Raw genomic sequence first — 24,896 nt, 5'->3', positions numbered from 1 at the left:
GGAAAGCAACAGGAAACAGAATAGATGATGAGAACAGAATAATGCAGCAGGTTAAAACGTTACATGAAGACATACAGGTTTTACACCGGTGATAAAGAAAACACAAAGACGTACATGAAACTTAAAACTAACAAACAAGCTTTAGAAGGACGGCCCCCTTTATTTCCTGAGAATAGTCAGGGTTTCCTTCACTTTAAAAAGATGTTTCAACATGTTATATACCCGCCTCCCTGCAATACACTGAGTAGTTTGAAACATACTTGATTATATCGTCTGTAGGGGTGACCCCAAATAGTTGAATATTGGACGATTCGTTCTAATAAGCCTTAGTCGAATATTTGCATATGAAACGTGGATCATTCCATTCAAACCATGGGGGTGCTCAATGTCTAATTTTACATTATTTTCCTGTTTCCCATAAAAATAGTGTCTCATATCCTATTTTAATATAAATATAGACTTATTTAATGTAATTCTGAGAACAGCTCTTGAAGTGTTAAATCTCCTTAAAGTGGTAATTAAATCTCCCCTGGTAATTAAAGGTGGACTCTCCCATTTAGCGGGGACCTGTGGAGCAGACGTACCTCAGCTGGCCTTTAAATCTGTCTACGTTCATGGCAGCTCAAAATGTCAGGAAATAAAACTTCAGTTGATCCTAAAAAACTAGTGATGAAGATGAGGAGCAGCTTCATGAAGAGGGCTGTGAGATCAAGGATTACCGGACCACACAAAAACTGTACGGGGCCAAAAGAACCAGGAGGGATACCCAAAGCTGTCTGAAGCCTCAAAAACAATCCACAGCATCCCATCCACCTCCACACCATCAGAGAGGATATTCTCAAAGACAGGATTTACAGTCAACAAAGACAGGAGCGCACTTCTGCCCGTACACACGATGGTTTTCCTCACGTACAATTTGAAAAGACTCAAGCGGACAAAGACGCGATGAAAGACTGTTTTAAAAGGTTCTGTTAAGAGATTTAAAAACCCTTTAGCTGGTTCAGGTTTGATTTTGAACATTATACAAATGTTTAGTCTTAAGTTGGACAAACTACCCTCTGCAGTGCTGCTCTCTGCTGTGTGAACACTGTTTAAATATCTCCTGATTCCTTTCTCTATAGTGGAGCGTTGTTCCATGTTTAACGGATGGTGGCCTTATTTGAGTTTTCTCTCCTTCATCACCTCGTTGTTTTTGCAATATAGATTAAAAAATCTAAGTTTTATACTTATAATATTCTGTTTTGTTTATTCTGTTTTTTATTCTAGATTGTTGGGGGTTTTTTGAGCCAGAAGGCAAAGCTCTCAATTTACCGGTCAATCTACGTTCCAACCCTCACCTGTGATCACGAGCTGTGGGTAGTGACCGAAAGAACAAGATACAATACAAGCGGCTGAAATGAGCTTTCTCTGCAGGGTGTCTGGGCTCAGACTTAGAGAGAGGGTCAGGAGCTCAGACTCAAAGTAGAGCCGCTGCTCCTACGGATCCAGAGGTGACAGATGAGGTGGTTCGGGCATCTGGTCAGTAGTGATGTGTCGGATCCAGCTCTAAGAACCGGCGCTTTGAAATTTTTCTTTTTCTTGTCTTTTTCTGTTAAAGCCTCACGTGATTGGTCAAGACATATGGTGGCATCTTGACCAATCACGTGTCTACATTGAGCAGAACGGGAAGGGGAGGGGTTACAGACACACACAGCACAGTGGTCACACCAACAGGAAGGAGGGAGACGAGAGGGAGAACGTACGCGACAGAGAGAACGCACTGGACAGGTGAGAAGACGAGTGACTGAAGGAAACACAGTGAACTTTAGACACAGTTCAACGGCTTAGACTGCAAGGTGAAAGTGTCATCAATCAGGGTCCACAAAAAACCTGCAAAGGCACATTAGAAGTGTCTGTGAAGGATCTCAGTCATCCAGGTCATGGACTTTAGACCAGTTTATCCATCAGTGCAATAAGTGAAGAAGAAAGACAGTGAAGGGAACCTGCTGTTAATGAAGGTGTTTAAAAGTTTATAAATAATATACATATAATCAGAGATTGGACCTTTTTGTCTAGTTGTGATGAGTCTTGTTTTTGTACTTTGTAATACATTTCTGTAGAACTCTGCTCCATGTTGAGTATATAAATAAAGCCTTATGAATAATACACATTTGATATAATGCATGTTTTTTACATTAGTTACTCATTTTACATAATTTTAGGTCATACATTAATTTAAACAAGAACAAATCTGAGGAGTCACTTGGGAGCCGAAAGAACCAACTCTTTGTAGTGAGCCGATCCAAAAGAACCGACTCTCTAAAAAGAGCCGGAATTCCCATCACTACTGGTCAGGATGTCTCCTGGACGTCTCTCTGGGGACGTGTTTCGGGCATGTCCGACCGGGAGGAGTCCACGGGGAAGACCCAGGACACGCTGGCGAGATTATGTCTCTCAGCTGGCCTGGGAACGCCTCGGTGTCCTCCCAGAAGAGCTGGTGGAGGCGACCGGGGAGAGGAGTGTCTGGGCTTCCCTGCTGAGACTGCTGCCCTCGCGACCCGGACCCGGATAAGCGAAGGAAGATGGATGGATGGATGGACAATTACTTTAAACTTTTCAGCAAGGTTATCAATCACATCATGACGTTTAAAAGTCAGGTTTATTTATTTCCAAATGTACAGTTCAATTAGAAGAGTTGCATTGTTAAATGCAGGACAAACTTCAGGAAGTTGGGCGTCATTTTACTTACATCTGACTCCTCTGCAGAGGCGTGAAAGACAGGACCCAAAATGTCCTCTTAGTGTGCTTCTGTTTCAGACCATAGTTAAGTTTTTAATCTTCCTGTTTGAGAAAGGACACAGAGTAAGGAATGACATTCGCCAAAGGGTCGCCGGTCGGATTAGAAACCTGGCTGTCCACTTCCAGGACGATAGCCTCTTCACGCGGCGCCTGCGATTTAGCCGCCGAGCTAAGGAGGCGGCACTTGTGTTTTTTCAACAAAGAAGGCAAAGGGAATCTTTTGCCACAGACACTACAGACAAAGGGTTTCTCCTGACTGTGGTGTGCCATGTGAGCCGACAGAGTACACTTGTGTTTGTATCTTTTACCGCACACGGAGCAGGAGAAGGATTTGTCTTCCATGTGAACGGCCATGTGTTTGGTTATATTTCCTTTGTGGTTAAATCTTTTCCCACACTCGGGGCAGCAGAAGGGTTTCTCCCCCGAGTGAACGACCATGTGTTTCGTCATATTTCCTTTATGGTTAAATCTTTTACCACATTCTGGGCATTTGAAGGGTTTCTCTCCCGTGTGGAGTCTCATGTGATCTCTCAGACTTTCTTTCAGGGTGAATCTATTGCCACACTCGGGGCATCCGAAGGGTTTCTCTCCTGCGTGAACGACCATGTGCTTGGTCATGTTTCCTTTGTGGTTGAATCTTTTGCCGCACTCGGGGCATTCGAATGGTTTCTCTCCCGTGTGATGCCTCATGTGGTTGATCAGAAAAGCTTTCTGGGTAAATCTTTTGTTGCACTCAGAGCAGCCGAAGGGTTTCTCTTCTCTATGATACGCCATGTGAGCGGTCAGAGCAGAGTTGTAGGTGAATGTTTTCTCACACACGGAGCAGCTGAAGAGCTTCTCCTTGGTGTGGATGATCATGTGCCGGGTCAGATTCACCTCCAGGGTGAATTTTTTGTCACACTCCGAGCAGCTGAAGGGTTTCTCTCGATTGTGATGTTCCATGTGAGCCGTCAGACCGGACTTCCGGTAAAATCTTTTCCCACACTCAGAGCAGCTGAAGGTTTTCTCTTTGGTGTGAACCCTCATGTGCTCAGACAGATTCTCTTCGTAGCTGAATCTTTTATCACACACAGAGCAGCTGAAGGGTTTGTCGACCGTGTGATGTTCCATGTGAGCTGTCAGGTAAGACTTCTTCAGGTATTTTTTTCCACACTCAGAGCAGCTGAAGGGTTTCCATCCCATGTGGATTTTTATATGGTTTGTCAGAGTTTCTTTTCTGGCAAATCTTTTACCACACTTGAAGCAGCTGAAGCGTTTCCCTTCTGTGTTAGGACTCACATGTTCAACCTGATACCTTTCTTCAGTGTTCATACTTGGTCTGTTATCATCTATGTTTTCCTGAGCGTTTACACCTCGCTGATTTTGTATTGTACTGTCATCATCGCTGTATTCAGTGTCCGATTCAGATGACTCTCCATTTATATCAGTCTCTGATTGTAAATGTCCTTCCAGATCTGAGTTCCTGGCCTGTTCTGAACATCCAAAGTCCTCCCCATAAACCCATCTTTCCACCTGTTCAGTGTGTTCTTGAAGCCGTGAGGACTGAGGCTTCTCTTCATCATCTTCAGTCTTCACAGTGACAACAATGAATGGGAACTTGGTGGTATCAGCCTCCTCCAGTCCTTGATGCTGCTCCCCCTCCTGACTGATACAGAGTTCTTCCTGTTCCTCTTTAATTTGAGGGGGCTTTGTGTCCTCCTGGTGCAGACTGGGGCTCCACTCCTGCTGCTCGGGAGACTCCTCTTTACTCACTGGCAGCAGCCGAATGTCAGCAGGAAACACTACAGAAACACAAAAAGACATCAATCAATCTTTATTTATAAAGCGCCAAATCACAACAACCTTTATCCTCAGACTCTTTCCAAACAGAGCCGGTCTAGACAGTACTCTATGTTCTCTTATTAACAAAGACCCAACATCAAGACCGGATAAGATCCAGTCCCATCTTCCAGACAGGACTCAGTCTGATCTCATCTTAATCCACCATGAGCAGAGCACTTTGCAGCATTTAGCAAGTTACAGCAGCAAGGACAAACTTCCTTTAACAGGCAGGAACCTCCAGCAGGACCAGACTCATGTTGTATAAATATGAGCGTAGTATCCGTGACGTCACCCATCTGTTCCTGAGAGCTGTTTTGAAGCAGATCGACGGCGGCAGCCATATTGGAAATGCGGAACTCAACCAGGCAGAGTGTGACGTAAAGAGGCGGGGTTTGAGCCTCTTAGCCAACAGCTATGTGTTCCTGTCTGGGAGTCAAGTCCGTCATGTCCTTATTTGGGCAAAAACTTGCAATCTTAATATCTTCTGAACCATCACATTATAAAAAAAACTCACCCCCTGTACAGTGTGTGCCGATAGAAAAGTGAGCTATCCAGACTTCACTCGTCTTTTGTACCAGGCTGTAAACATGTTTATTTCTGCTGTAAAGATCGGGCCAGCCTCAAGCGGATCCTTGATGAACTGCAGTTTTTAGCACTTCCGCATGGGCTCCGCCTCCTTGTGTGCAATCTGATGTTATATCGTTGGAGAACTTTTATTTTGAAACAACAATAACAGGAAACGGAACATTTTTAGCAGCATGACTCCTTAAACTGTGGAAAACCACACTACATATGAACTCAGGTCCATAAACGTGATAACAAAATGATGTAGGTTTACAGATGCAACCTATGTGACTGGGATGACTCTCCCCTCTCTGCCTGTCTCTTACTTTAACTCTTCCTGTCCCCTTAAAGTTACTAACCATAGACCTTTCTGGAGTCCCTGAGCTCCCTTGTCCCGTAGGTTCCTCTGGATCTCTGCTGTAGATTCCTTTATTGGCTCCTTCTTCCTTCCTTCCTTCCTTCCTTCTTTCTTCCTTCCATCTTTCTTTATTTATTTCTTTCTTTGTTTTCTTTCTTTCTTTCATTCTTTCTTCATCCTTATGTCTCCTTTTTTTATTCCGTCCTTTCCTTCTGTCATTCCTTCACCATTTATTCTCCTCTTTATCTTTCTTCTGGTCTCCCTCTCTTTTCTTAGACCTTTCTGGAGTCCCTGAGCTCCCTTGTCTCGTAGGTTCCTCTGGATCTCTGCTGCTGTGGACGTGCCAGACTCCAGCTGCTACAACTACTACTATCCGTCTCACCACTATCATCTCGGTCTCAGCAGATGTGTGTCTAACATGAGTCTGGTCCTGCCAAAACAAATGGGGTTTCTGACGGCAAACTGAACAGCTCCAATTTTTTTACTGGTGCATGCATTTGCACCCTGATGAGTGCCTGGACCATATTTTCTCAACTTTAGCGAAATTACATGAAATAGGAGATCCCATCCGCAGCGAATTGTAGCCTAGCTTACCTTGGTCCTCTGGGACTTTTCTCATTAAAGGGGAAGAGCTCACTGGCACACACTGTAGCTAACAAGAGCAATAATGTACTGTAACTCATACGACCCCACTTCAAATTAACCTGAAATATCCCTTTAATAGCAATATTTTTTAAATAATAAAAATTCACAATTTAGCCGAATTGGAACTAAAATACAACTTCAGTATTTCAAAAACAATAAAGTGGAAAATCAAATAGTTTTAACTTAATTTGTTATTTCAATTTTGAGTAATATTGTGTGATTTACATATCACAATGTGTCACTTTTTTATTATCATGTAAAGATTTATACCAGTAATATCTTGGCTAGTAAAATATTGAAATGTGTGTCATAATATTATTAAAAATATGTCTTTTTTTTTTTTTTTGTTACTGTTGCAATGAATTTTATTTTTCACTGCTGTTTTTAAAACCCCTCTTCATCTATTTGTTTCTTTTATTCCCTTCTTTCCCCCTCTGTGTGTTTACTATAAAGCCCTTTATATCAGCTGTGTTGTGTTTAAAAAGATTTATCAATAAAGTTATTATGGTGTTAGCATGAGAAAGCTGCAGCTAACACGCTAACGCTAGCTAAAGGCTCAGTTTCTTGAAACATCTGTTATAAATAAACAGTGTTGGGAGTAACGCAATGACAGGAATGTATTAGGGTCATTGAATGAGGTTGACCTGCTCTCTGCAGTTTTATCTCAGGTGTTAGGATCACACCCAGCAGCTCTCTTTGTCTCTGGAGCTCCTCTTCGTAGCCGGCCGGGGTAGTCTGATCCACCAGGTCTCTGCGGGCCGCAGCGAGGAGCCTCCGTCTGAATAAATCTCTTAGATCCTTAAACCCGGACATGTTACCCTCATTAAAGACTCAGGGAAGGAAAACAAACATCACATGAGGCGTTTTTATTACGATTAATCTCCCTTTAGAGAGCGCAACTTCATGCTAACCGTGCTTAGCGGGAGAAGGCCTTATGACCCGGAAACAAAACAAGAACAGCAAAGCCCACTTCCTGTGAACTCGTGGCCCTTCAAAATAAAAGCACAATTTAAATGAACCTCAGATATAGAGCTGAGAGAAACATGGAACATGGGTTTGGAAAATATAGTTACAGTTGCATTAAAGGTGACATATCATGCAAAATTGACTTTTTAATGGTTCTTTACCTGAAATATGTTTCCCTGGCATGTCTACAAACCCCCCGAGAATGAAAAAAATCCATTCTGCCCCTGTTTTGATTTCTACACCTTTCTGTAAATGTGTGTGAAACGAGCCGTTTCAGACTTTCGTGTTTTTGTTACGTAACAACAATATCCGGTCTGTCACGGAGTCAGAGCTCGGAGCTTGTTCAGCCCATAGACTGTATAAAATACAACTCAACCCCTCCTCCGTTTTTCATTACCTGCACACATGTGTGCTAACAAGGAGCTTAGGAGGGAGGCATGCTAGTTGTAGGCTGTCTTAATAAACACAAAGGTCGGTTTTACTCCCCACGTCTGCAGATTTGAAGATCTAGTGGATGATTTTTATTTATCATGGATAAGTGCTAGCGCTAATTAGCATAGCCACATAGCTACATGTTCATAGCTGTAGCTGTAGCTGTGTACCAAGACACACGTCGACATACTGACAAATAAAACAACAAGAAACACAAAATCTGTGACCAATCCTTCATAAAAGGTCCTCCTGCCTTTCTGGCAGAGGTCGGTTTTACTCCCCACGTCTGCAGATTTGAAGATCTAGTGGATGATTTTTATTTTTCATGGAAAAGTGCTAGCGCTAGTTAGCATAGCCACATAGCTACATGTTCGTAGCTGTGTACCAAGACACACGTCTACATACTGATAAATAAAACAACAAGAAACACTAAATCTGTGACCAATGGTTCAGAAAGGTCCTGCTACAGGCGCCTCTCCGTCAGGATCAGATTCAGGATCAGATTCAGAGGGTTGAAGTAACGCGATCTCTGAGCAGCCGTGTATATTCAGCCAACATGTAAACATTAGATCAACGTGCTGGAGAGCCGAGGCACATCCACTTCCTGAGGGGGCGTGGTCAGAGAGAAAACAGAGTGTTCTGATGAGGAATGAAGAAGAGGACTTTTCAGGCATGCCAAAATCTGATTTCAAAGTGTTTTTTTGAGCATAAACTTTAAAGACATGTTTTGGGGACCTCTTAGACCAATATATATTGATGAAAAAAGCGTGATATGTCCCCTTTAAACATTTTTTTATGGTGTGTCTGAAGTTTTTATAAAATATCATACATCATAAATCTTTACAATGCCTGTTTCTTTTCGTATTGATTTTATAATTATTTTACTGGTTTTTAAGGCGCTGCATGGCCTTGCGTCAGGCTATATATCAGATATGCTTTTAGTGTATAAACCAGGAAGGCCTCTCAGATCCTCCAGCTCCTCTCTTTTAGCTGTTCCTCAGAGGAGAACAAAAACATTTGGTGACGCTGCTTTCAGCCACTACGCTCCCAAACTATGGAACAGCCTGCCGGAGGATCTGAGATGAGCTGATAGAGATATTCAGACTTTTAAACGTAAACTAAAAACATATTTATTCAGTCTGGCTTTTATGTAGGGTTTAACAATTTTATTACTTACCTGTTACTGTAATATTGATTTAAATGCTGCTTTATTATTTTAGCAATTTTAACTGTTATCTTATTCTATTTTTTATTTATCTATTCATTCATTTATTTAATTTATTTATCTGCTCAGTTTTTATTGATATTTTTAGCCTTAGTTTTATTTTCAACTCTTATACTTACCCTTTTAAAACTATTTTAACTATTCGATTCTTAATTTTGATGCTTTAAAGGTGACATATCACGCTTTTTTCATCAACATATATTGGTCTAAGAGGTCCCCAAAACATGTCTTTAAAGTTTATGCTCAAAAAAACACTTTGAAATCAGATTTTGGTCTGCCTGAAAAGTCCTCTTCTTCATTCCTCATCAGAACACTCTGTTTTCTCTCTGACCACGCCCCCTCCGGAAGTGGATGTGCCTCGGCTCTCCAGCACGTTGATCTAATGTTTACATGTTGGCTGAATATACACGGCTGCTCAGAGATCGCGTTACTTCAACCCTCTGAATCTGATCCAGAATCTGATCCTGACGGAGAGGCGCCTGCAGCAGGACCTTTCTGAAGGATTGGTCACAGATTTAGTGTTTCTTGTTGTTTTATTTATCAGTATGTCGACGTGTGTCTTGGTACACAGCTACGAACATGTAGCTATGTGGCTATGCTAACTAGCGCTAGCACTTATCCATGATAAATAAAAATCATCCACTAGATCTTCAAATCTGCAGACGTGGGGAGTAAAACCGATCTCTGCCAGAAAGGCAGCGGGACCTTTCTGAAGGATTGGTCACAGATTTAGTGTTTCTTGTTGTTTTATTTGTCAGTATGTCGACGTGTGTTTTGGTACACAGCTACAGCTACGACATGTAGCTATGTAGCTATGCTAACTAGCGCTAGCACTTTTCCATGATAAATAAAAATCATCCACTAGATCTTCAAATCTGCAGACGTGGGGAGTAAAACCGACCTTTGTGTTTATTAAGACAGCCTACAACTAGTATGCCTCCCTCCTAAGCTCCTTGTTAGCACACATGTGTGCATGTATTGAAAAACGGAGGAGGGGTTGAGTTGTATTTTATACAGTCTATGGGCTGAACAAGCTCCGAGCTCTGACTCCGTGACAGACCGGATATTGCTGTTACGTAACAAAAACACTGAAGTCTGAAACGGCTGGTTTCAGCACAAATTTACAGAAAGGTGTAGAAATCAGAACAGGGGCAGAATGGATTCTTTTCATTCTCGGGGGGTTTGTAGACAGGGACACAGATTTCAGGTAAAGAACCATTAAAAAGTCAATTTTGCATGATATGTCACCTTTAACTTATTTTAATAACACATATTTTATTGTTGGTGTGCATTGGTCTCTATTTTAGTCTTTATTTTATTCTATTTTTATTAGTACTATTTGTATTATTATCATTATTATCATTTTCCCATAATATGTCTTGCCATTGTTTTACTTCAACTTCTTTCTTGTTTTTCAATCGCTGTAAAGCACTTTGTGTTGCATTTGATTTGTATGAAATATGCTATATAAATAAAACTTGATTGATTGATTGATTCATCAGAAGTTTCAATCAAGTAATCTAATTGGACAAGAGGTATACAGAATCAGAAATATTTTATTTATCCCAGGGGGAAATTCAGTCATTAAAGTTGCTCCTGTACACAATAATTAAGAATATCAAATAATATTAAAAGAAGAAGTAATTAATAAGGTATCAATACAAATACAATGAAAATAATTATAATTAAAGTATATACAGAAGACAAAATAAGCTATGTAGAAAATAAATACATGTTGAAGTCCCTGGAGATCAGGAAGAGGGCACTCTGGGGGCCTGTCTGGATTCTGGTTATGGCAGCTTTGAGAACGTTGGACGCTGTAGTCGGGTTGGCAGAGGGGGGGGATGTAAACAGCTACCAGTCTGACATGTGAGATCTCACTTCACAGACAACATGGTTTGAGGCCCACAGCGCTCTCAGTGCTATCCAGGTTTCCCTGGACGGTCTGGAAGCCGTAAATGGAGACGTTGTGGTCGGGAATATCCTGATGCAGCCATGTTTCAGTGAAGCACACCATGCTGCATTCCTGAAACTCTGCCTGACTCCTGGCTAGGATTCACAAGCATCGCATGCATCATCGCTGGACTTTAATTTCATCAATCAATCTATATTTATAAAGCGCCAAATAACAAAAAAACATTATCTGAAGACTCTCTCCAAACAGAGCAGGTCTAGACCGCACTCTATGTTCTGTCATTAACAAAGAGCCAACATCAAGACAGGATCAGATCCAGTCCCATCTTACAGACAGGACTCAGTCTGATCTCATCTTAATCCACCATGAGCAGAGCACTTTGCAGCATTTAGCAAGTTACAGTGGCAAGGACAAACTTCCTTTAACAGGCAGAAACCTCCAGCAGGACCAGACTCATGTTAGACACACATCTGCTGAGACCATGTTGGAGAGAGGGGTAGAGGGAGATGAAAAGAGAGAGAGAGATGATAGTGGGGAGACGGATAGTAGTAGTTGTAGCAGCTGGAGTCTGGCATGTCCACAGCAGCAGAGATCCAGAGGAACCTACGAGACAAGGGAGCTCAGGGACTTCAAAAAGGTCTATGGTGAGTAACTTTAAAGTGACAGGAAGAGTTAAAGTAAGATATCATCCGTCAACACCCAGAACCCAGCATGGAGCAGGACCACTGGACAGCTGGAGTCATGTGACCGAGGTTTTCCTGCAGTATTCACTGAATCAAGGATTTCCCTCCTCATTCAAAAAAAAATTTAATAAAAAAAAAATTTGAAAAAAAAAAAAATTCTGACAAAAAAAATGTTTGAAAAAAAAAATAAAAAAAAAAAATTGAAAAAAAAAATTGAAAAAAAAAATTTAAAAAAAAATTAAAAAAAAAATTTTTTTTGGAGAACATTTTTTTGGAAAAAAAATAATAATAAAAAAAAAATAATAACAAATTTCTAAAAAAACAGTTTTGAAAAAAAAACTTTGAAAAAAAAAACTTGTTGACCCGGAACCTGTCGAAAAAAATAATTTTCCTCAAATTTGAAATTGTGCTCCAAAAGCAGAAAAACATGAAAAAAGTCAAAATTTTGCGCCTGCGGTTAAAAACATGGAAAAAGCAAGCGTGAGTAGCAAAGACATTTCAACACGCTTTAAAATCCCTTTGAACTCAAAAAGCTGTGGCAGAGATCGGCCAGTGTTTTGGTTTAAACAGCGACCCTGTTAACTGGAGACTCTCAGCCGGATGCATCCCTCATAAACGTCTTTAGTCGATCATTAAATATCCGATGAGGATATTTTGAAATCTTAATAAAAACTAAACTAGTTTGCATTCCAAGGATCTCCCTCTGTGTTTCAACAGCTGTGTAAACTCCACAAACACTGACACGTTCAGCTGAAGGTCTCCAGTTTACAGGGTCACTTTTAAAACCGGAACACCGGGAGGAGAGACGCATTCACAGTGGGCTGAGAGAAGACTACTGTTACAAGCTGCTAAATCAAGAGAATCACAGCTTCTTCTTTTGAAAAGTACACACACATATAAAAAAGATAGAACAAATACAAACTAATGAAAGAAAGCATCCTTTAGCCTGACCACACACACACTTGTGTATCTTTAAGTCACGGGACAAAAAGCTGGAAGGAGTCTACCCTCTGTGATCCGCCATGTGAGCCGTCAGACCAGACTTCAGATGGAACTTTTCCCCACACTCAGAGCAGCTGAAGGATTTCTCTCTCGTGTGGACGACCATGTGTTTGGTGAGATTTCCTTTCTGATGAAATCCTCTCCCACACTCGGGACATCTGTAGGGGATCTCTCCCGTGTGCAGTCTCATGTGTTCTCTAAGGCGTCCTCTACGGGTGAATCTTTGACCGCAGTCGTGGCAGCTGAAGGGTTTCTCCCCCGTGTGAATCTTCATGTGTGCGGTCAGGTTGCACTTCTGCGTAAATCTTTTCCCACACTCGGAGCAGCTGAAGAGTTTCTCTCCTGTGTGATGCTTCATGTGAATAGTGAGTCCGGACTTTCGGCTGAATCTTTTCCCGCAGTCGTGGCAGCTGAAGGGTTTCTCCCCCGTGTGGATTATCATGTGACCCATCAGGCTGCCCTTTCGGGTGAATCTTTTCCCGCACTGAGAGCAGCTGAAGGGTTTCTCTCCCGTGTGACGCGCCATGTGAACCGTCAGATTACACTTCCGGCGAAATCCTTTACCGCACTGGAGGCAGCTGAAGAGCTTCTCCTTCGTGTGAGCTCTCATGTGAACGGTCAGAGCGCTTTTGTGGTAAAAGCTTTCATCACACTGAGGACAGATGAAGTCCTTCTCCCCGCCGTGACGCGCCATGTGATCCGTCAGACCAGACTCATGGTTGAAGGTTTTGCTACACTCAGAGCAGCTGAAGGGTTTCTCTCCTGTGGGGTTTTTCATGTGAGCGATCAGACCAGCGTTTCTGAGGGACTTTAAACCGGGCTGATTTTCCACGGTCTTCTCCCAGTCATAGCTGTCATCAGTCTCAGGTTCAGAAGAGTCTTCCTGATCTGAGTCCCCGTCTTGTTCTGAGTCCTCTCCATCAGCGTCTGTTTCCATCTGATCAGTTTGTCCTGGAAGCTGTGAGGACTGAGGTTCCTCTTCATCATCTTCACTCTTCACATTGAATAGGAACTTGGTGACATCAGCCTCCTCCAGTCCTTGAAGCTGCTCTCCTTCCTGACTGCTCCAGAGATCCTCCTGTTCCTCTTTAATGTGTGGAGGCTTTGTGTCCTCCGGGTCCAGACTGGAGCTCCACTCCTGCTGCTCAGGAGGCTCTTCTTTGATCCCTGACAGCTGTCGGACGTCTGCAGGAAACATTAAAGAAAGACAAGGAGACCCTGAGTTCATTTTTAAGTCAAACATGGAACTGTGATTTTGAAAAAACTGCCCCGTATGAGTCCAGAACAGATCTAGAGGCGACTTTATGAAACGCTAAAACATTAATTATGCACACGCAAAACAGCAAATGCAAGCTAAAACGTTTGTCTTTCTTTATAAATAATAATAATAATAATAATAATAATAATAATAATAATAATAATATTTTTACTTTATACAGCACTTTTAAAAACAGGGTTACACAGTGCTTTATAAATAAGAAAGACACAAAAGACAGTAAAAGAGAAATGTGAGAAAGACAAATAAAAGGAAATAAAACAATGTTGAAAAAAAAAATTTAAAGATTAAAATAGTCAAAAATTAAAATAATAAAATATAAGATAAAAATAAAATAAAAAATAAAAAAATTAGATTAAAAAATAATTCAATTTAATCTAAAAAGAATAAGAAACGACAAAATGTTAAAAATAAAAAATAAAAATATAAAGAAAAACCCAAATTACAAAATCATACATATGTCTGTTTCTAAAAGAAAGACTATCACAGATGACAGAAACATGAAAAAAATAAAACGAAAGAAAAGAAAAATAATAAAAGAAAAAAGAAAATGTAAAAAGAAAATGATAAAATCATAAATGTTTCTGTTCCTAAAAGAAAGACTATTACAGACGACAAAAACAATAAAACAATAAAAGATGAAAAGGATGAAAAGAAAACATAAAAAAAATGAAAAAAATAAATAAATTGAAAAAAAGGAAAAAAATAAATAAATTGAAAAAAAGGAAAAAAAATAATGATTAAATCATAAATGGGTCTGTCAAAAATGAAAAGAGTAAAATATTTTTTTTAAAAAGATAGAAAGGAAGCCAAAAAATGCAAGAAAGAAAAAAGGAAAAAAAATTTAAAAAAGGGAAAAAGGATACAATCATAAATATATTTCTGTTCCTAAAAGCAAGAATATCACAGACAACAAAAAAAAATGAAAAGAATAAAATATGAAAAAAATGAAAAGAAAAAAAATTAAAATAAATTGAAAAAAGGAAAAAAGAAAAAAACTAATAAATATCCATCCATCCATCCATCTTCTTCCGCTTATCCGGGTCCGGGTCGCGGGGGCAGCAGTCTCAGCAGGGAAGCCCAGACACTCCTCTCCCCGGCCACTTCCACCAGCTCTTCTGGGAGGATACCGAGGCGCTCCCAGGCCAGCTGAGAGACATAGTCTCGCCAGCGTGTCCTGGGCCTTCCCCGTGGCCTCCTCCCAGTCGGACATGCCCGAAACACCTCCCCAGGGAGACGCCCGGGAGGCATCCTAACCAGATGCCCGAACCACCTCATCTGGCTCCTCTCGATCCGGAGGAGCAGCGGCTCTACTTTGAGCCTCTCCCGGATGTCTGAGCTCCTGACCCTCTCTCTAAGGCTGAGCCCAGCAACCCTGCGGAGAAAGCCCATTTCGGCCGCTTGTATTCGCGATCTCGTTCTTTCGGTCACTACCCACAGCTCGTGACCATAGGTGAGGGTCGGAACGTAGATTGACCGGTAAATTGAGAGCTTTGCCTTCTGGCTCAGCTCTCTCTTCACCACGACAGACCGGTACAGCGCCCGCATCACTGCAGACGCCGCCCCGATCCGTCTGTCAATCTCCCGCTCCCTTTTCCCCTCACTCGTGAACAAGACCCCGAGATACTTGAACTCCTCCGCCTGGGGCAAAGACTCCCCTCCGACCCGGAGAGGGCAGGCCACCCTTTTCCGACTGAGCACCATGGCCTCGGACTTGGAGGTGCTGATCCCCATCCCCGCTGCTTCACACTCAGCTGCAAACCGTCCCAGCGCGAGCTGGAGGTCACCGCTCGATGGAGCCAATAGGACCACATCGTCTGCAAAGAGCAGAGACGGAATCCCAAGGCCACCGAACCGGAAACCCTCCGCCACTTGGCTGCTCCTAGAAATTCTGTCCATAAAAGTTATGAACAGAACCGGTGACAAAGGGCAGCCCTGGCGGAGTCCAACCCCCACCGGGAACGAATTCGACTTACTGCCGGCAATGCGAACCAGACTCTGGCTCCGACAATACAGAGACTGAATGGCCCGTAGCAACAGGCCATCCACCCCATATTCCCGGAGCACCCTCCAAAGGATACCTCGGGGGACACGGTCGTAAGCCTTCTCCAGGTCCACAAAGCACATGTGGACTGGTTGGGCAAACTCCCATGCCCCCTCCAGCACCCTCCCGAGGGTATAGAGCTGGTCCAGTGTTCCACGGCCAGGACGAAAACCGCATTGTTCCTCCTGTATCCGAGGTTCAACCAACAGCCGGACTAATAAATATGTCTGTCAAAAATTAATTTAAAAGAAAAATAAAGATAGAAAGGAAGCCTAAAAAAGAAAGAAAGAAAAAAAATTTAAAAAGAAAAAGGAAACAATCATAAATATTTCTGTTTCTAAAAGAAAGACTGTCACAATAAGAGAAACGGCCAAATTTTAATTCAGTGAAAACTTGGTTTTCCTTAAAATAAAAAAGGTGTTTACATCAGATCAACCACAATTAGTGCATTGCTAATCATTCATTCATTCATTCATCATAACATATATGATACACATCTGAAAACATGTTTACACTGTCCATGAACAAACTGGAGGAGGAAGAAGTTGTAGGACCTGCCCCTTCTTTTAAAGTGTCAATTATTTGAGCAGCATCAGCTTCTGTAGGTTTTCAGGTAATAATCTGTTTCTGGCTTTGAACCTAAATCATAAAGTTTTTTAAGTGAACTAGATCTTTAAGTTTCGACATATTTGAGCTGATAAAACAAGAATCCATCCTCAAGGCTCAGCTCTCTGAAACATTAACAGGTCTCGTGTCTCCAGCAGAGAAAAGGAGGACTAACCTTTCTCTTGCAGCTTTGCATCAGGGGGTGAAACCTGATCCGGTTCTCTTCTGTGAGCCCCTGTGTGGTCCTGAAAGTCGGACATGTTCCTCAGAGCAGATAGTAATCTCTTAAAGGTGTTTCTGGGATTCCTCACGAAGACATGCTAACTGTGCTCGTCGGTGGAGGGCCCACGAGACCCGGAAACAAAACATGATTTCCTTTAGATTGACATGCCCTTCAAAATAAAAGCACCGACTCCTGCTGCTCTTCTTTCTTCAGCAGGGAAAACAAAGACAGATGTTAGACACGCATCTGCTGAGACCGTGTTGGAGAGAGGGATAGAGGGAGGTGAAGAGAGAGAGAGAGAGAGAGAGAGAGAGAGAGAGACAGACATAGACACAGACAGACAGAAAGACAGACAGAGAGACAGACAGACAGACGGATAGTAGTAGTTGTAGCAGCTGGAGTCTGACACGTCCACAGCAGCAGAGATCCAGAGGAACCTACGAGACAAGGGAGCTCAGGGACTCCAGAAAGGTCTAAGAAAAGAGAGAAGAGAGGAGACCAGAAGAAAGAAAAAGAGGAGAAGAAATGGTGAAGGAATGACAGAAGGAAAGGACGGGATAAGAAAAAGAGATATAAAGGATGAAGAAACATGGCAAGAAGAAAGAAAGAAGGAATGAGAGAAAGAAAGAAAGAAAGAAAGAAAGAAAGAAAAATAAGAAAGAAAGAAAGAAAGAAGAAAAAAGAAAGAAAGAAAGATAGAAAAGAAAGAAGACATAAAGGATGAAGAAACATGGAAAGCGCTATGCAGCTTCATTAGATCAATGTTTAACATGTTTTAACATGCAAAGTCAACTGACCTTATTGTTTGTATTAATAAGGTCACTTTTGTGTTGTTTTCAGTTTCGCAAAGAACTCTGATTTCTTCATAATATCAAGATTCAGTCTTCAAAAAGTCTTTATAAAGATGAGTGTGGAAAACAGGGGTGGTCTCATATTAGGGTTAATATGGTATTGTAGTGCTTACTGAGTTTTGAGTAGTTTATGTGTGTCTTCAGTGAAGTGTGTCAGTCTCTGCAGAAGCTTCCAGCTGCAGCTGTCAGTTCAGTTTCTGTTCAGTCTGACTGAGGGAGGTTTTTGTACGACGCTTTTTCACTGTGTGAACACACTCTGACTGTTGATGTAGTGATAACTCATACAGTAGTAAACTGCAGCATCTTCAGTCTGGACTCCACTGATGGTCAGAACAAAGTTTGAGTTTGATCCACTGCCTGTAAAACGACCTGGAATCCCTGATACTCGAGTGCTAGCATAGTAAATGAGCATTTTAAGAGTTTCTCCATCTTTCTGTTGGTACCAGGCTAAGTGATGGTTGTTGCCCCAGAAGCCCACATTCTGACTGATCCTGCATGATATAGTGACGGAGCCTCCTGGAGCAGAGCTCACTGCTGCAGGCTGAGTCACTGTGACCTGTCCTCTGGACTCTGAGGATACAGAGACAGAAACATAAAGCAGCGTCAGGGTTTTGTGGGCTTCATTTCAGAGGGACGGATGTTCATAGTGCAGAGGAGTTTGATTCTCTGGACTTTACCTGTGAAGCAGCAGCAGAGGAGAGTCCAGATGAGGACGCAGATCAGAGTCATGTTTTTGATGAGGAGGAGGAGGATTTCTGTGGCTTCTGTTGTGATGAAGGACAGCTGTCAGTCATCCAGTGTTCAACTCTCAGGACTATAAAGTCTCCCAGAGCACTGGAGCATGGTGCTGCTGATGCAAAGTGGCTCTCTATGGAAATGCTCTGACTCACTCCAACAAGTAGTTAACATCACTCTTAAAGTCACAGTATTAATTTTGCATATTTTAATTCTGTCAATATTTAATGAAGGCCTGTGACTTTTTTTTCTTTTCTGTCTCTCTTTGGCTGTCCTTATAAATTGAGGCGAAAGGGCCAAAAATATAACCTTAAATTTTTTTTTTTAAATGGTGGAGCAAACAACACCAACTGTACATGAAGAAGAAGAAAAGCTCCACAGACAAATAAAGCTGCACAGAGTGATTTTAACACCTGAAATAAAGCTGCAGAAAGCAGATACGTGTCCTGTCTGATGCTGGAAACGTGTTTGAATCATCAATCAATCTTTATTTATAAAGCGCCAAATCACAGCAAATGTCATCTGAAAACTCTTTCCAAACAGAGCAGGTCTAGACCGTACTCTATTCTCTATTATTAACAAAGACCCAACATCAAGACAGGATAAGATCCAGTCCTACAGTGGCAAGGACAAACTTCTTTTAACAGGTAGAAACCTCCAGCAGGACCAGACTCATGTTAGACACACATCTGCTGAGACCGTGTTGGAGAGAGGGATAGAGGGAGGTGAAGAGAGAGAGAGATGATAGTGGGGAGACGGATAGAAGTAGTTTTAGCAGCTGGAGTCTGGCACGTCCACAGCAGCAGAGATCCAGAGGAACCTACGAGACAAGGGAGCTCAGGGACTCCAGAAAGGTCTAAGAAAAGAGAAAAGAGAAAAGAGAGGGAGACCAGAAGAAAGAAAAAGAGGATAATAAATGGTGAAAGAATGACAGAAGGGAAGAATGGGATAAGAAAAGGAGACGGAGAAAGACAGAAAGAAAGAAATCAATGGAAAGAAAGAAAAAAAAGGAAAAAAAGAAAGAAAAGAATGAAGGACAGAAAGTAAGGAAAAAGAAAGAAAGAAAGAAAGAATGACAGACCCAAAAAAATTAATCTACAGCAGAGATCCAGAGGAACCTACGAGACAAGGGAGCTCATGGACTCCAGAAAGGTCTATGAAAAGAGAGAAGAGAGGGAGACCAGAAGAAAGAAAAAGAGGAGAATAAATGGGGAAAGAAGGGAAGAATGGGATAAGAAAAGGAGACAGAGAAAGAAAGAAAGAAAGAAAGAAAGAAAGACAGAAAGAAAGAAAGAAAGAAAGAAAGAAAGAAAGAAAGAAAGAAAGAAAGAAAGGAAAAGGGAAAGAATGAAAGAGTAAAAGAAAGAAAGAAAGAAAGAAAGAAAGAATTTCAGACCCAAAAAATGGAACCTACAGCAGAAATCCAGAGGAACCTGCGAGGCAAGGGAGCTCAGGGACTCCAGAAAGGTCTAGATAGAGGGGTCAGTTTGGATGAATAATATCATCACTTTGTTATATTGGTCTATCACTCACCAGTAGGTGGCAGTAATGCAACTGATATATGTTGCCAACCGCAATAAATATAACAGAAGAAGAAGAAGGTCCGAAGTAGTGTTTTACTTCCGGGTCTGCGCGGCCGCAGATCGCAGACTTGTATGGACAATCCAGCGTCCTGCATTACATGAGCAGTTTAATCCTTGAAACTGTTCCTCCTTTGACTCTTAGATCAGAGCAACATGTCCGGGTTTAAAGACCTTAAAGATTCATCCAGACGGAGGCTTCTCTCTGCGGCTCACAGAGACCTGGTGGAGCAAACAACGCCGACTGTCCACGAAGAAGAAGAAGAAGAAGAAGAAGAAGAAGAAGAGCTCCACCGACAGATCCAGCTGCACAGAGTGATTCTAACACCTGACATAAAGCTGCAGAGAGCAGGTACGCGTCCTGTCTGAGGCTGGAGACCTGTTTGTTGTTTCAGGGAGCTGAGTCTTTATCTGACGTGTTAGCTCAGCTAGCTCCTGCTGAGATAGCATTTCAACCTTTATTTATAAAGCGCCAAATCACAACACATGTTATCTGAAGACTCTTTCCAAACAGAGCAGGTCTAGACCGGACTCTATGTCCTATTATTAACTAAGATCCCCTCAGTGCTGTCTTAGCTGTTAGCTTGTTTGCTAATCACGTCCTGCCTGTAATCTGTCTGTGTATCTGTCTCTCTGCTCTTTGCACCGCTGTGCTCGTGTGTCCCTGTCTGCACATCCACCGCTGAAGAGGACAGCTTGTTGTCATTCTTCTATTTTCCTCGCTGAGGTGGATTTGGGGAAACCTTTGGATATGGTTGAGTTCAGCCGTGGCTGAGTGGATAAAGCAGTCCCACACATGCTCCTCTCATTTCCCCAGGACCGGTTCACTAACTTTCCCCAGGACCGGTTCACTAACTTTCCCCAGGACCGGTTCACTAACTTTCCCCAGGACCGGTTCACTAACTTTCCCCAGGACCGGTTCACTAACTTTCCCCAGGACCGGTTCACTAACTTTCCCCAGAACCGGTTCACTAACTTTCCCCAGGACCGGTTCACTAACTTTCCCCAGGACCGGTTCACTAACTTTCCCCAGAACCGGTTCACTAACTTTCCCCAGGACCGGTTCACTAACTTTCCCCAGGACCGGTTCACTAACTTTCCCCAGGACCGGTTCACTAACTTTCCCCAGGACTGGTTCACTAACTTTCCCCAGGACTGGTTCACTAACTTTCCCCAGGACCAATTCACTAATATCCCCAGGACCAGTTCACTAATATCCCCAGGACTGGTTCACTAACTTTCCCCAGGACCGGTTCACTAACTTTCCCCAGGACCAGTTCACTAATATCCCCAGGACCAGTTCACTAATATCCCCAGGACCAGTTCACTAATATCCCCAGGACTGGTTCACTAACTTTCCCCAGGACTGGTTCACTAACTTTCCCCAGGACTGGTTCACTAACTTTCCCCAGGACCAGTTCACTAATATCCCCAGGACCAGTTCACTAACTTTCCCCAGGACCGGTGATGAAACTAATAAATGATAGAAGTCCTGATTCTGAAGTATTTTGTGACTCAGCACTCAGAGACCATTGTAAATGAATCATGTTCAGACTCTGGAGTTTTGATGTCTTTAGATTCAGAGTCAGACGGCTCAAACATGCAGGCTGTGAACTCTCTCTTGACCTGTCAATCAAAGAGTTAGGCCACGCCCACACAGTCCTGAGAAATGCACTGACCTGCAGAAAAAGCTGTTTTTTAACAGTTTTTTTTATAGTTATGGATGTTTATTTTCACTCAGATTTTTGTTGAAGCTTGATTACACATTACATTTTTATATTCTATATGCATTTTAAATATTCCATTGATGTTTCCAGAGGCTTTAATACTGTATTCTAGATATTAAAGCATCTAAACTGAACTATCAATAATCATTCTTTTTTTACTCAATGTCTCTTTTTGTTTCTTCAGTGTTTCCTGCAGTCATAAAAGAGGAGCAGCAGGACTGGAGCTCCAGTCTGGACCAGGAGGACAAGAAGCCTCCATGCATTAAAGAGGAACAGGAGGAACTCTGGAGCAGTCAGGAAGGAGAGCAGCTTCAAGGACTGAAGGAGGATGATATCATCAAGTTTACATTCATGTCTGACCCTGTAAAGAAAGAAGATGATGAAGAGGAACCTCAGTCCTCACAGCTACCAGGACAAACTGATCAGATGAAAACAGATGCTGATGGAGAGGACTCAGAACAAGACAGGAACTCAGATCAGGAAGACTCGTCTGAACCTGAGACTGATGACAGCGATGACTGGGAGAAAACCGTAGAAAATCCACCAGGTTTAAAGTCTCTGGAAAACATGACAGATAACACACCAAAGTCGGATAGCTACTCTTTGTGTGGTGAAACACTCAACCATAAGTCTGGTCTCACGGCTGAAATAGCTCCTCACAGCAGGGAAAAGCCCTTCATCTGTCGTCAGTGTGATAAAAGCTATCACTACAAGTGCTCTCTGACCGCACACGTTAGAGCTCACACCAAAGAGCTGCCGTTCAGCTGCCTTCAGTGTGACAAAAGATTCAGCCGAAAGTGGGATCTGACAGTTCACATGAGATACCACACGGGAGAGAAACCTTTCAGCTGCTCTGAGTGTGAGAAAAGATTCTCAGAAAAATGCAAACTGATTGTTCACATGAGAGTCCACACGAAAGAGAAACCCTTCAGCTGCTCTGACTGCGGGAAAAGATATAGCCGAAAGTCAGGTCTGAAGACTCACATGAAACATCACACAGGAGAGAAACCCTTCAGCTGCTCTGAGTGTGCCAAAACATTTACCCTGGAGAACAACCTGACCACACACATGAAGACTCACACAGGGGAGAAACCCTTCAGCTGCTCTGACTGTGGTCTAAGATTTGCCCGTAGAAGATGTCTAAGAGAACACATGATACTTCACACGGGGGAGAAACCGCATGCATGCCCTGAATGCGATAGAAGATTTTCCCATAAAAGAAATCTTAGCAAACATATGGTGGTCCACACAAGAGAGAAACCTTTCAGCTGCTCTGTGTGTGAGGACAAATTTGATCACAAGTCTGAGCTGAAGACTCACATGGAACATCACACAGGAGAGAAACCCTTCAGCTGCTCTGTGTGTGCCAAAACTTTTACCCAGAAGTACAACCTGACCACACACATGAAGATTCACACGGGGGAGAAACCCTTCAGCTGCCATGACTGTGGTCTAAGATTTGCCCGTAAAGGATGTCTGAAAGGACACATGATAGTTCACACTGGGGAGAAACCACATGGATGCCCTGAATGCGGTAGATTATTTTCTCATAAAAGAAATCTTACCAAACACATGAGAGTCCACACAAGAGAGAAATCCTTCAGCTGCTCTGAGTGTGGGGAAACATTTGATCACAAGTCTGGTCTGAAGGCTCACATGGCAGATCACAGAGGGTAGACTGGTTCCAGCTGCTGTCTTTGTCACCATGTAGTCTTTAAAAGTTGAATTGACCCAACATATGACTGTTCATGTAAAAGAGAAACCAGTTTGCTGCTCTGAGTGTGGCAGAAGATTTAGCCGAGAGGGAACACAGAGAGAACACAGAAGACTTCACACGAGCGCCAAATCCCAACAAACGTTATCCTCAGACTCTTTCCATCAGAGCAGGTCTAGACCGTACTCTATGTTCTAAACAAAGACCCAACACCTGTCGTGGAATTTTCATAGTCGTATATATGAATACTTAACACTTGTATCTTTCCAGTGTAAGTGTCAGGTGCAGAGTTACTTCCTTGCAATGTCAGCCGAGACTACTGGGGGATAGGCGAGACAGGGTCACTGCACTAATCAAGGTCTTTCTCTCTGCTCCTGTCTTTATCTGTATGTTTAGACTGATGTAGTGTCTCCACACTGTTTTGTTTCCTATTGTCCAAATATGGGCGTCGTCTTTGGGGATAAAGTACCACGCCTGAGGAATTGTCTGGCAGAACTGACTTGGCACTGCACTGCACTCTCCTGCCTGTGTACTGTTATGTTATTTCTCCTCAATTGAGTTCTACATAAACTTTTTCAATGTAAGCCATCAGAGTCTCCCGAGTCTTCTATGTCCAGTGTCCAGTTTATTGATGAATTTCACCACAACACCAAGACCGGATCAGATCCAGTCCCATCTTACAGACAGGACCCAGTCTGATCTCATCTACACAAGGACAAGCATCCTTTAACAGGCAGAAACCTCTAGCAGGACCAGACTCATGTTAGACACACATCTGCTGAGACCGCGTGGAAACCATGGAGAGATCCAGAGGAACCTACGAGACAAGGGAGCTCTTGGACTCCAGAAAGGTCTATGGTTAGTAACTTTGATGGGACAATGTGGCTCTCTGATTCTGATTGGTCAAAACCCCTTGACAATGGGGTTTTGACTAAATCAGGGAAATGAACATAACAGGAGGGTTAACATGGAAAAACAGTGGTAGGCTGAGTATTACACAGTGGTCTAATGAAATGTCTCTGCGCTTGGCTCTGGAAAAGAGAACATATACACTTTAGGTCAAACTAGAATTATTTGATGGTATCTGGGGCCTATTTATTAATTTTCTTCAGGATAAGGATCGGTCACACATCTGGAGCTAGGCTGGAAAAGAGTTGGCAATGTTTGTAATTGTGATACACAAATCATCTATGGTAATCTACTCCCTTTATTTATCTCTTGTTAATACAGACAATAATAATGTAACATTTTGTAATATATGCTCTTTTTGATTCCCCCCCCCTTGTATTCTTATTGATTTTTCCCTTTATTTTATAGATATGTGCATGTGTATGTAAATCTATATATTTAAAAACCTCCTTGTGATTGTGTGTCTTTGAAAAAGTTTTTAAAAAATCAATATACACACATTGTTTAAAACAAATAAATTTGGATAAAAGCAAAAAAAAAGTATACTTTGCTGCAATGAACCCACCAAATGCATGTTTAATATTGTCCAGTTTAATCTGATAATAGATCAGTGCAGTCAACTTGGAGTAAACAGTTTTTTTTTAAAATCGGATCAGACAGAGAAGTTTCTAAAAGTATAAAATCTAAGCAGCTTAACACAACTTCTACTTATAATCAATATACACTTCAGTGTTCACTGATGCATTAACAGGAATCATTTCCATAGAGAGCCACTTTGCATCAGCAGCACCATGCTCCAGTGCTCTGGGAGAGTTTATAGTCCTGAGAGTTGAACACTGGAT

General features: G+C 42.2%; 3 protein-coding genes across 4 annotated transcripts in view; 1 reads left to right on the top strand and 2 right to left on the bottom strand.

The window, feature by feature from the left end:
* Window positions 1–2,475: 2,475 nt before the first annotated feature.
* Window positions 2,476–7,170, bottom strand: LOC117827886 (gastrula zinc finger protein XlCGF57.1-like). 2 transcript variants are annotated; one of them, XR_004634298.1, is made up of 3 exons: window positions 6,811–7,112; window positions 2,729–4,559; window positions 2,476–2,524 (listed from the first exon to the last, which is right to left on the bottom strand). XR_004634298.1 is itself a non-coding variant. In XM_034704735.1 (2 exons), the coding sequence occupies exons 1-2, from the start codon at window positions 6,977–6,979 to the stop codon at window positions 2,812–2,814; spliced, it is 1,917 nt and encodes a 638-aa protein (XP_034560626.1). In that variant the 5' UTR covers window positions 6,980–7,170; the 3' UTR covers window positions 2,620–2,811. The 2 variants fall into 2 exon arrangements, 1 of the variants encoding a protein (XP_034560626.1); XM_034704735.1 differs by lacking the exon at window positions 2,476–2,524 and having other exon boundaries at window positions 2,620–4,559; window positions 6,811–7,170.
* A 5,207-nt stretch (window positions 7,171–12,377) lies between these two features.
* LOC117827887 (gastrula zinc finger protein XlCGF57.1-like) overlaps window positions 12,378–24,896 on the bottom strand; it is a 27,243-nt gene continuing 14,724 nt past the window's right edge. The window contains exon 3 of the mRNA XM_034704737.1: window positions 12,378–13,376. Within this exon, the coding sequence (XP_034560628.1) occupies window positions 12,391–13,376 (986 nt within the window). The 3' untranslated portion in view covers window positions 12,378–12,390. The remainder of the gene's footprint in view (window positions 13,377–24,896) is intronic.
* Window positions 19,732–24,579, top strand: LOC117827889 (gastrula zinc finger protein XlCGF57.1-like). Its single transcript, XM_034704738.1, has 2 exons — window positions 19,732–20,056; window positions 21,616–24,579. The coding sequence occupies exons 1-2, from the start codon at window positions 19,861–19,863 to the stop codon at window positions 23,106–23,108; spliced, it is 1,689 nt and encodes a 562-aa protein (XP_034560629.1). The 5' UTR covers window positions 19,732–19,860; the 3' UTR covers window positions 23,109–24,579.

This window comes from Notolabrus celidotus, chromosome 16, assembly GCF_009762535.1.
Source record: "Notolabrus celidotus isolate fNotCel1 chromosome 16, fNotCel1.pri, whole genome shotgun sequence".
Taxonomy (NCBI): Eukaryota; Metazoa; Chordata; class Actinopteri; order Labriformes; family Labridae; genus Notolabrus; species Notolabrus celidotus.
Note: the sequence above shows the minus strand (reverse complement) of the source record. Positions and strands in the feature narration are given on the sequence as shown.

Bases quoted from the DNA above. Each gene is read 5' to 3' on its own strand.
- LOC117827886 (XM_034704735.1), bottom strand. From the start codon at position 6,979: ATGTCCGGGTTTAAGGATCTAAGAGATTTATTCAGACGGAGGCTCCTC. The intron at 4,560-6,810 runs GTCAACCTCATT...GTGTTTCTGTAG, and splicing joins GATAAAACTGCAGAGAGCAG to TGTTTCCTGCTGACATTCGG.
- LOC117827889 (XM_034704738.1), top strand. From the start codon at position 19,861: ATGTCCGGGTTTAAAGACCTTAAAGATTCATCCAGACGGAGGCTTCTC. The intron at 20,057-21,615 runs GTACGCGTCCTG...TTGTTTCTTCAG, and splicing joins CATAAAGCTGCAGAGAGCAG to TGTTTCCTGCAGTCATAAAA.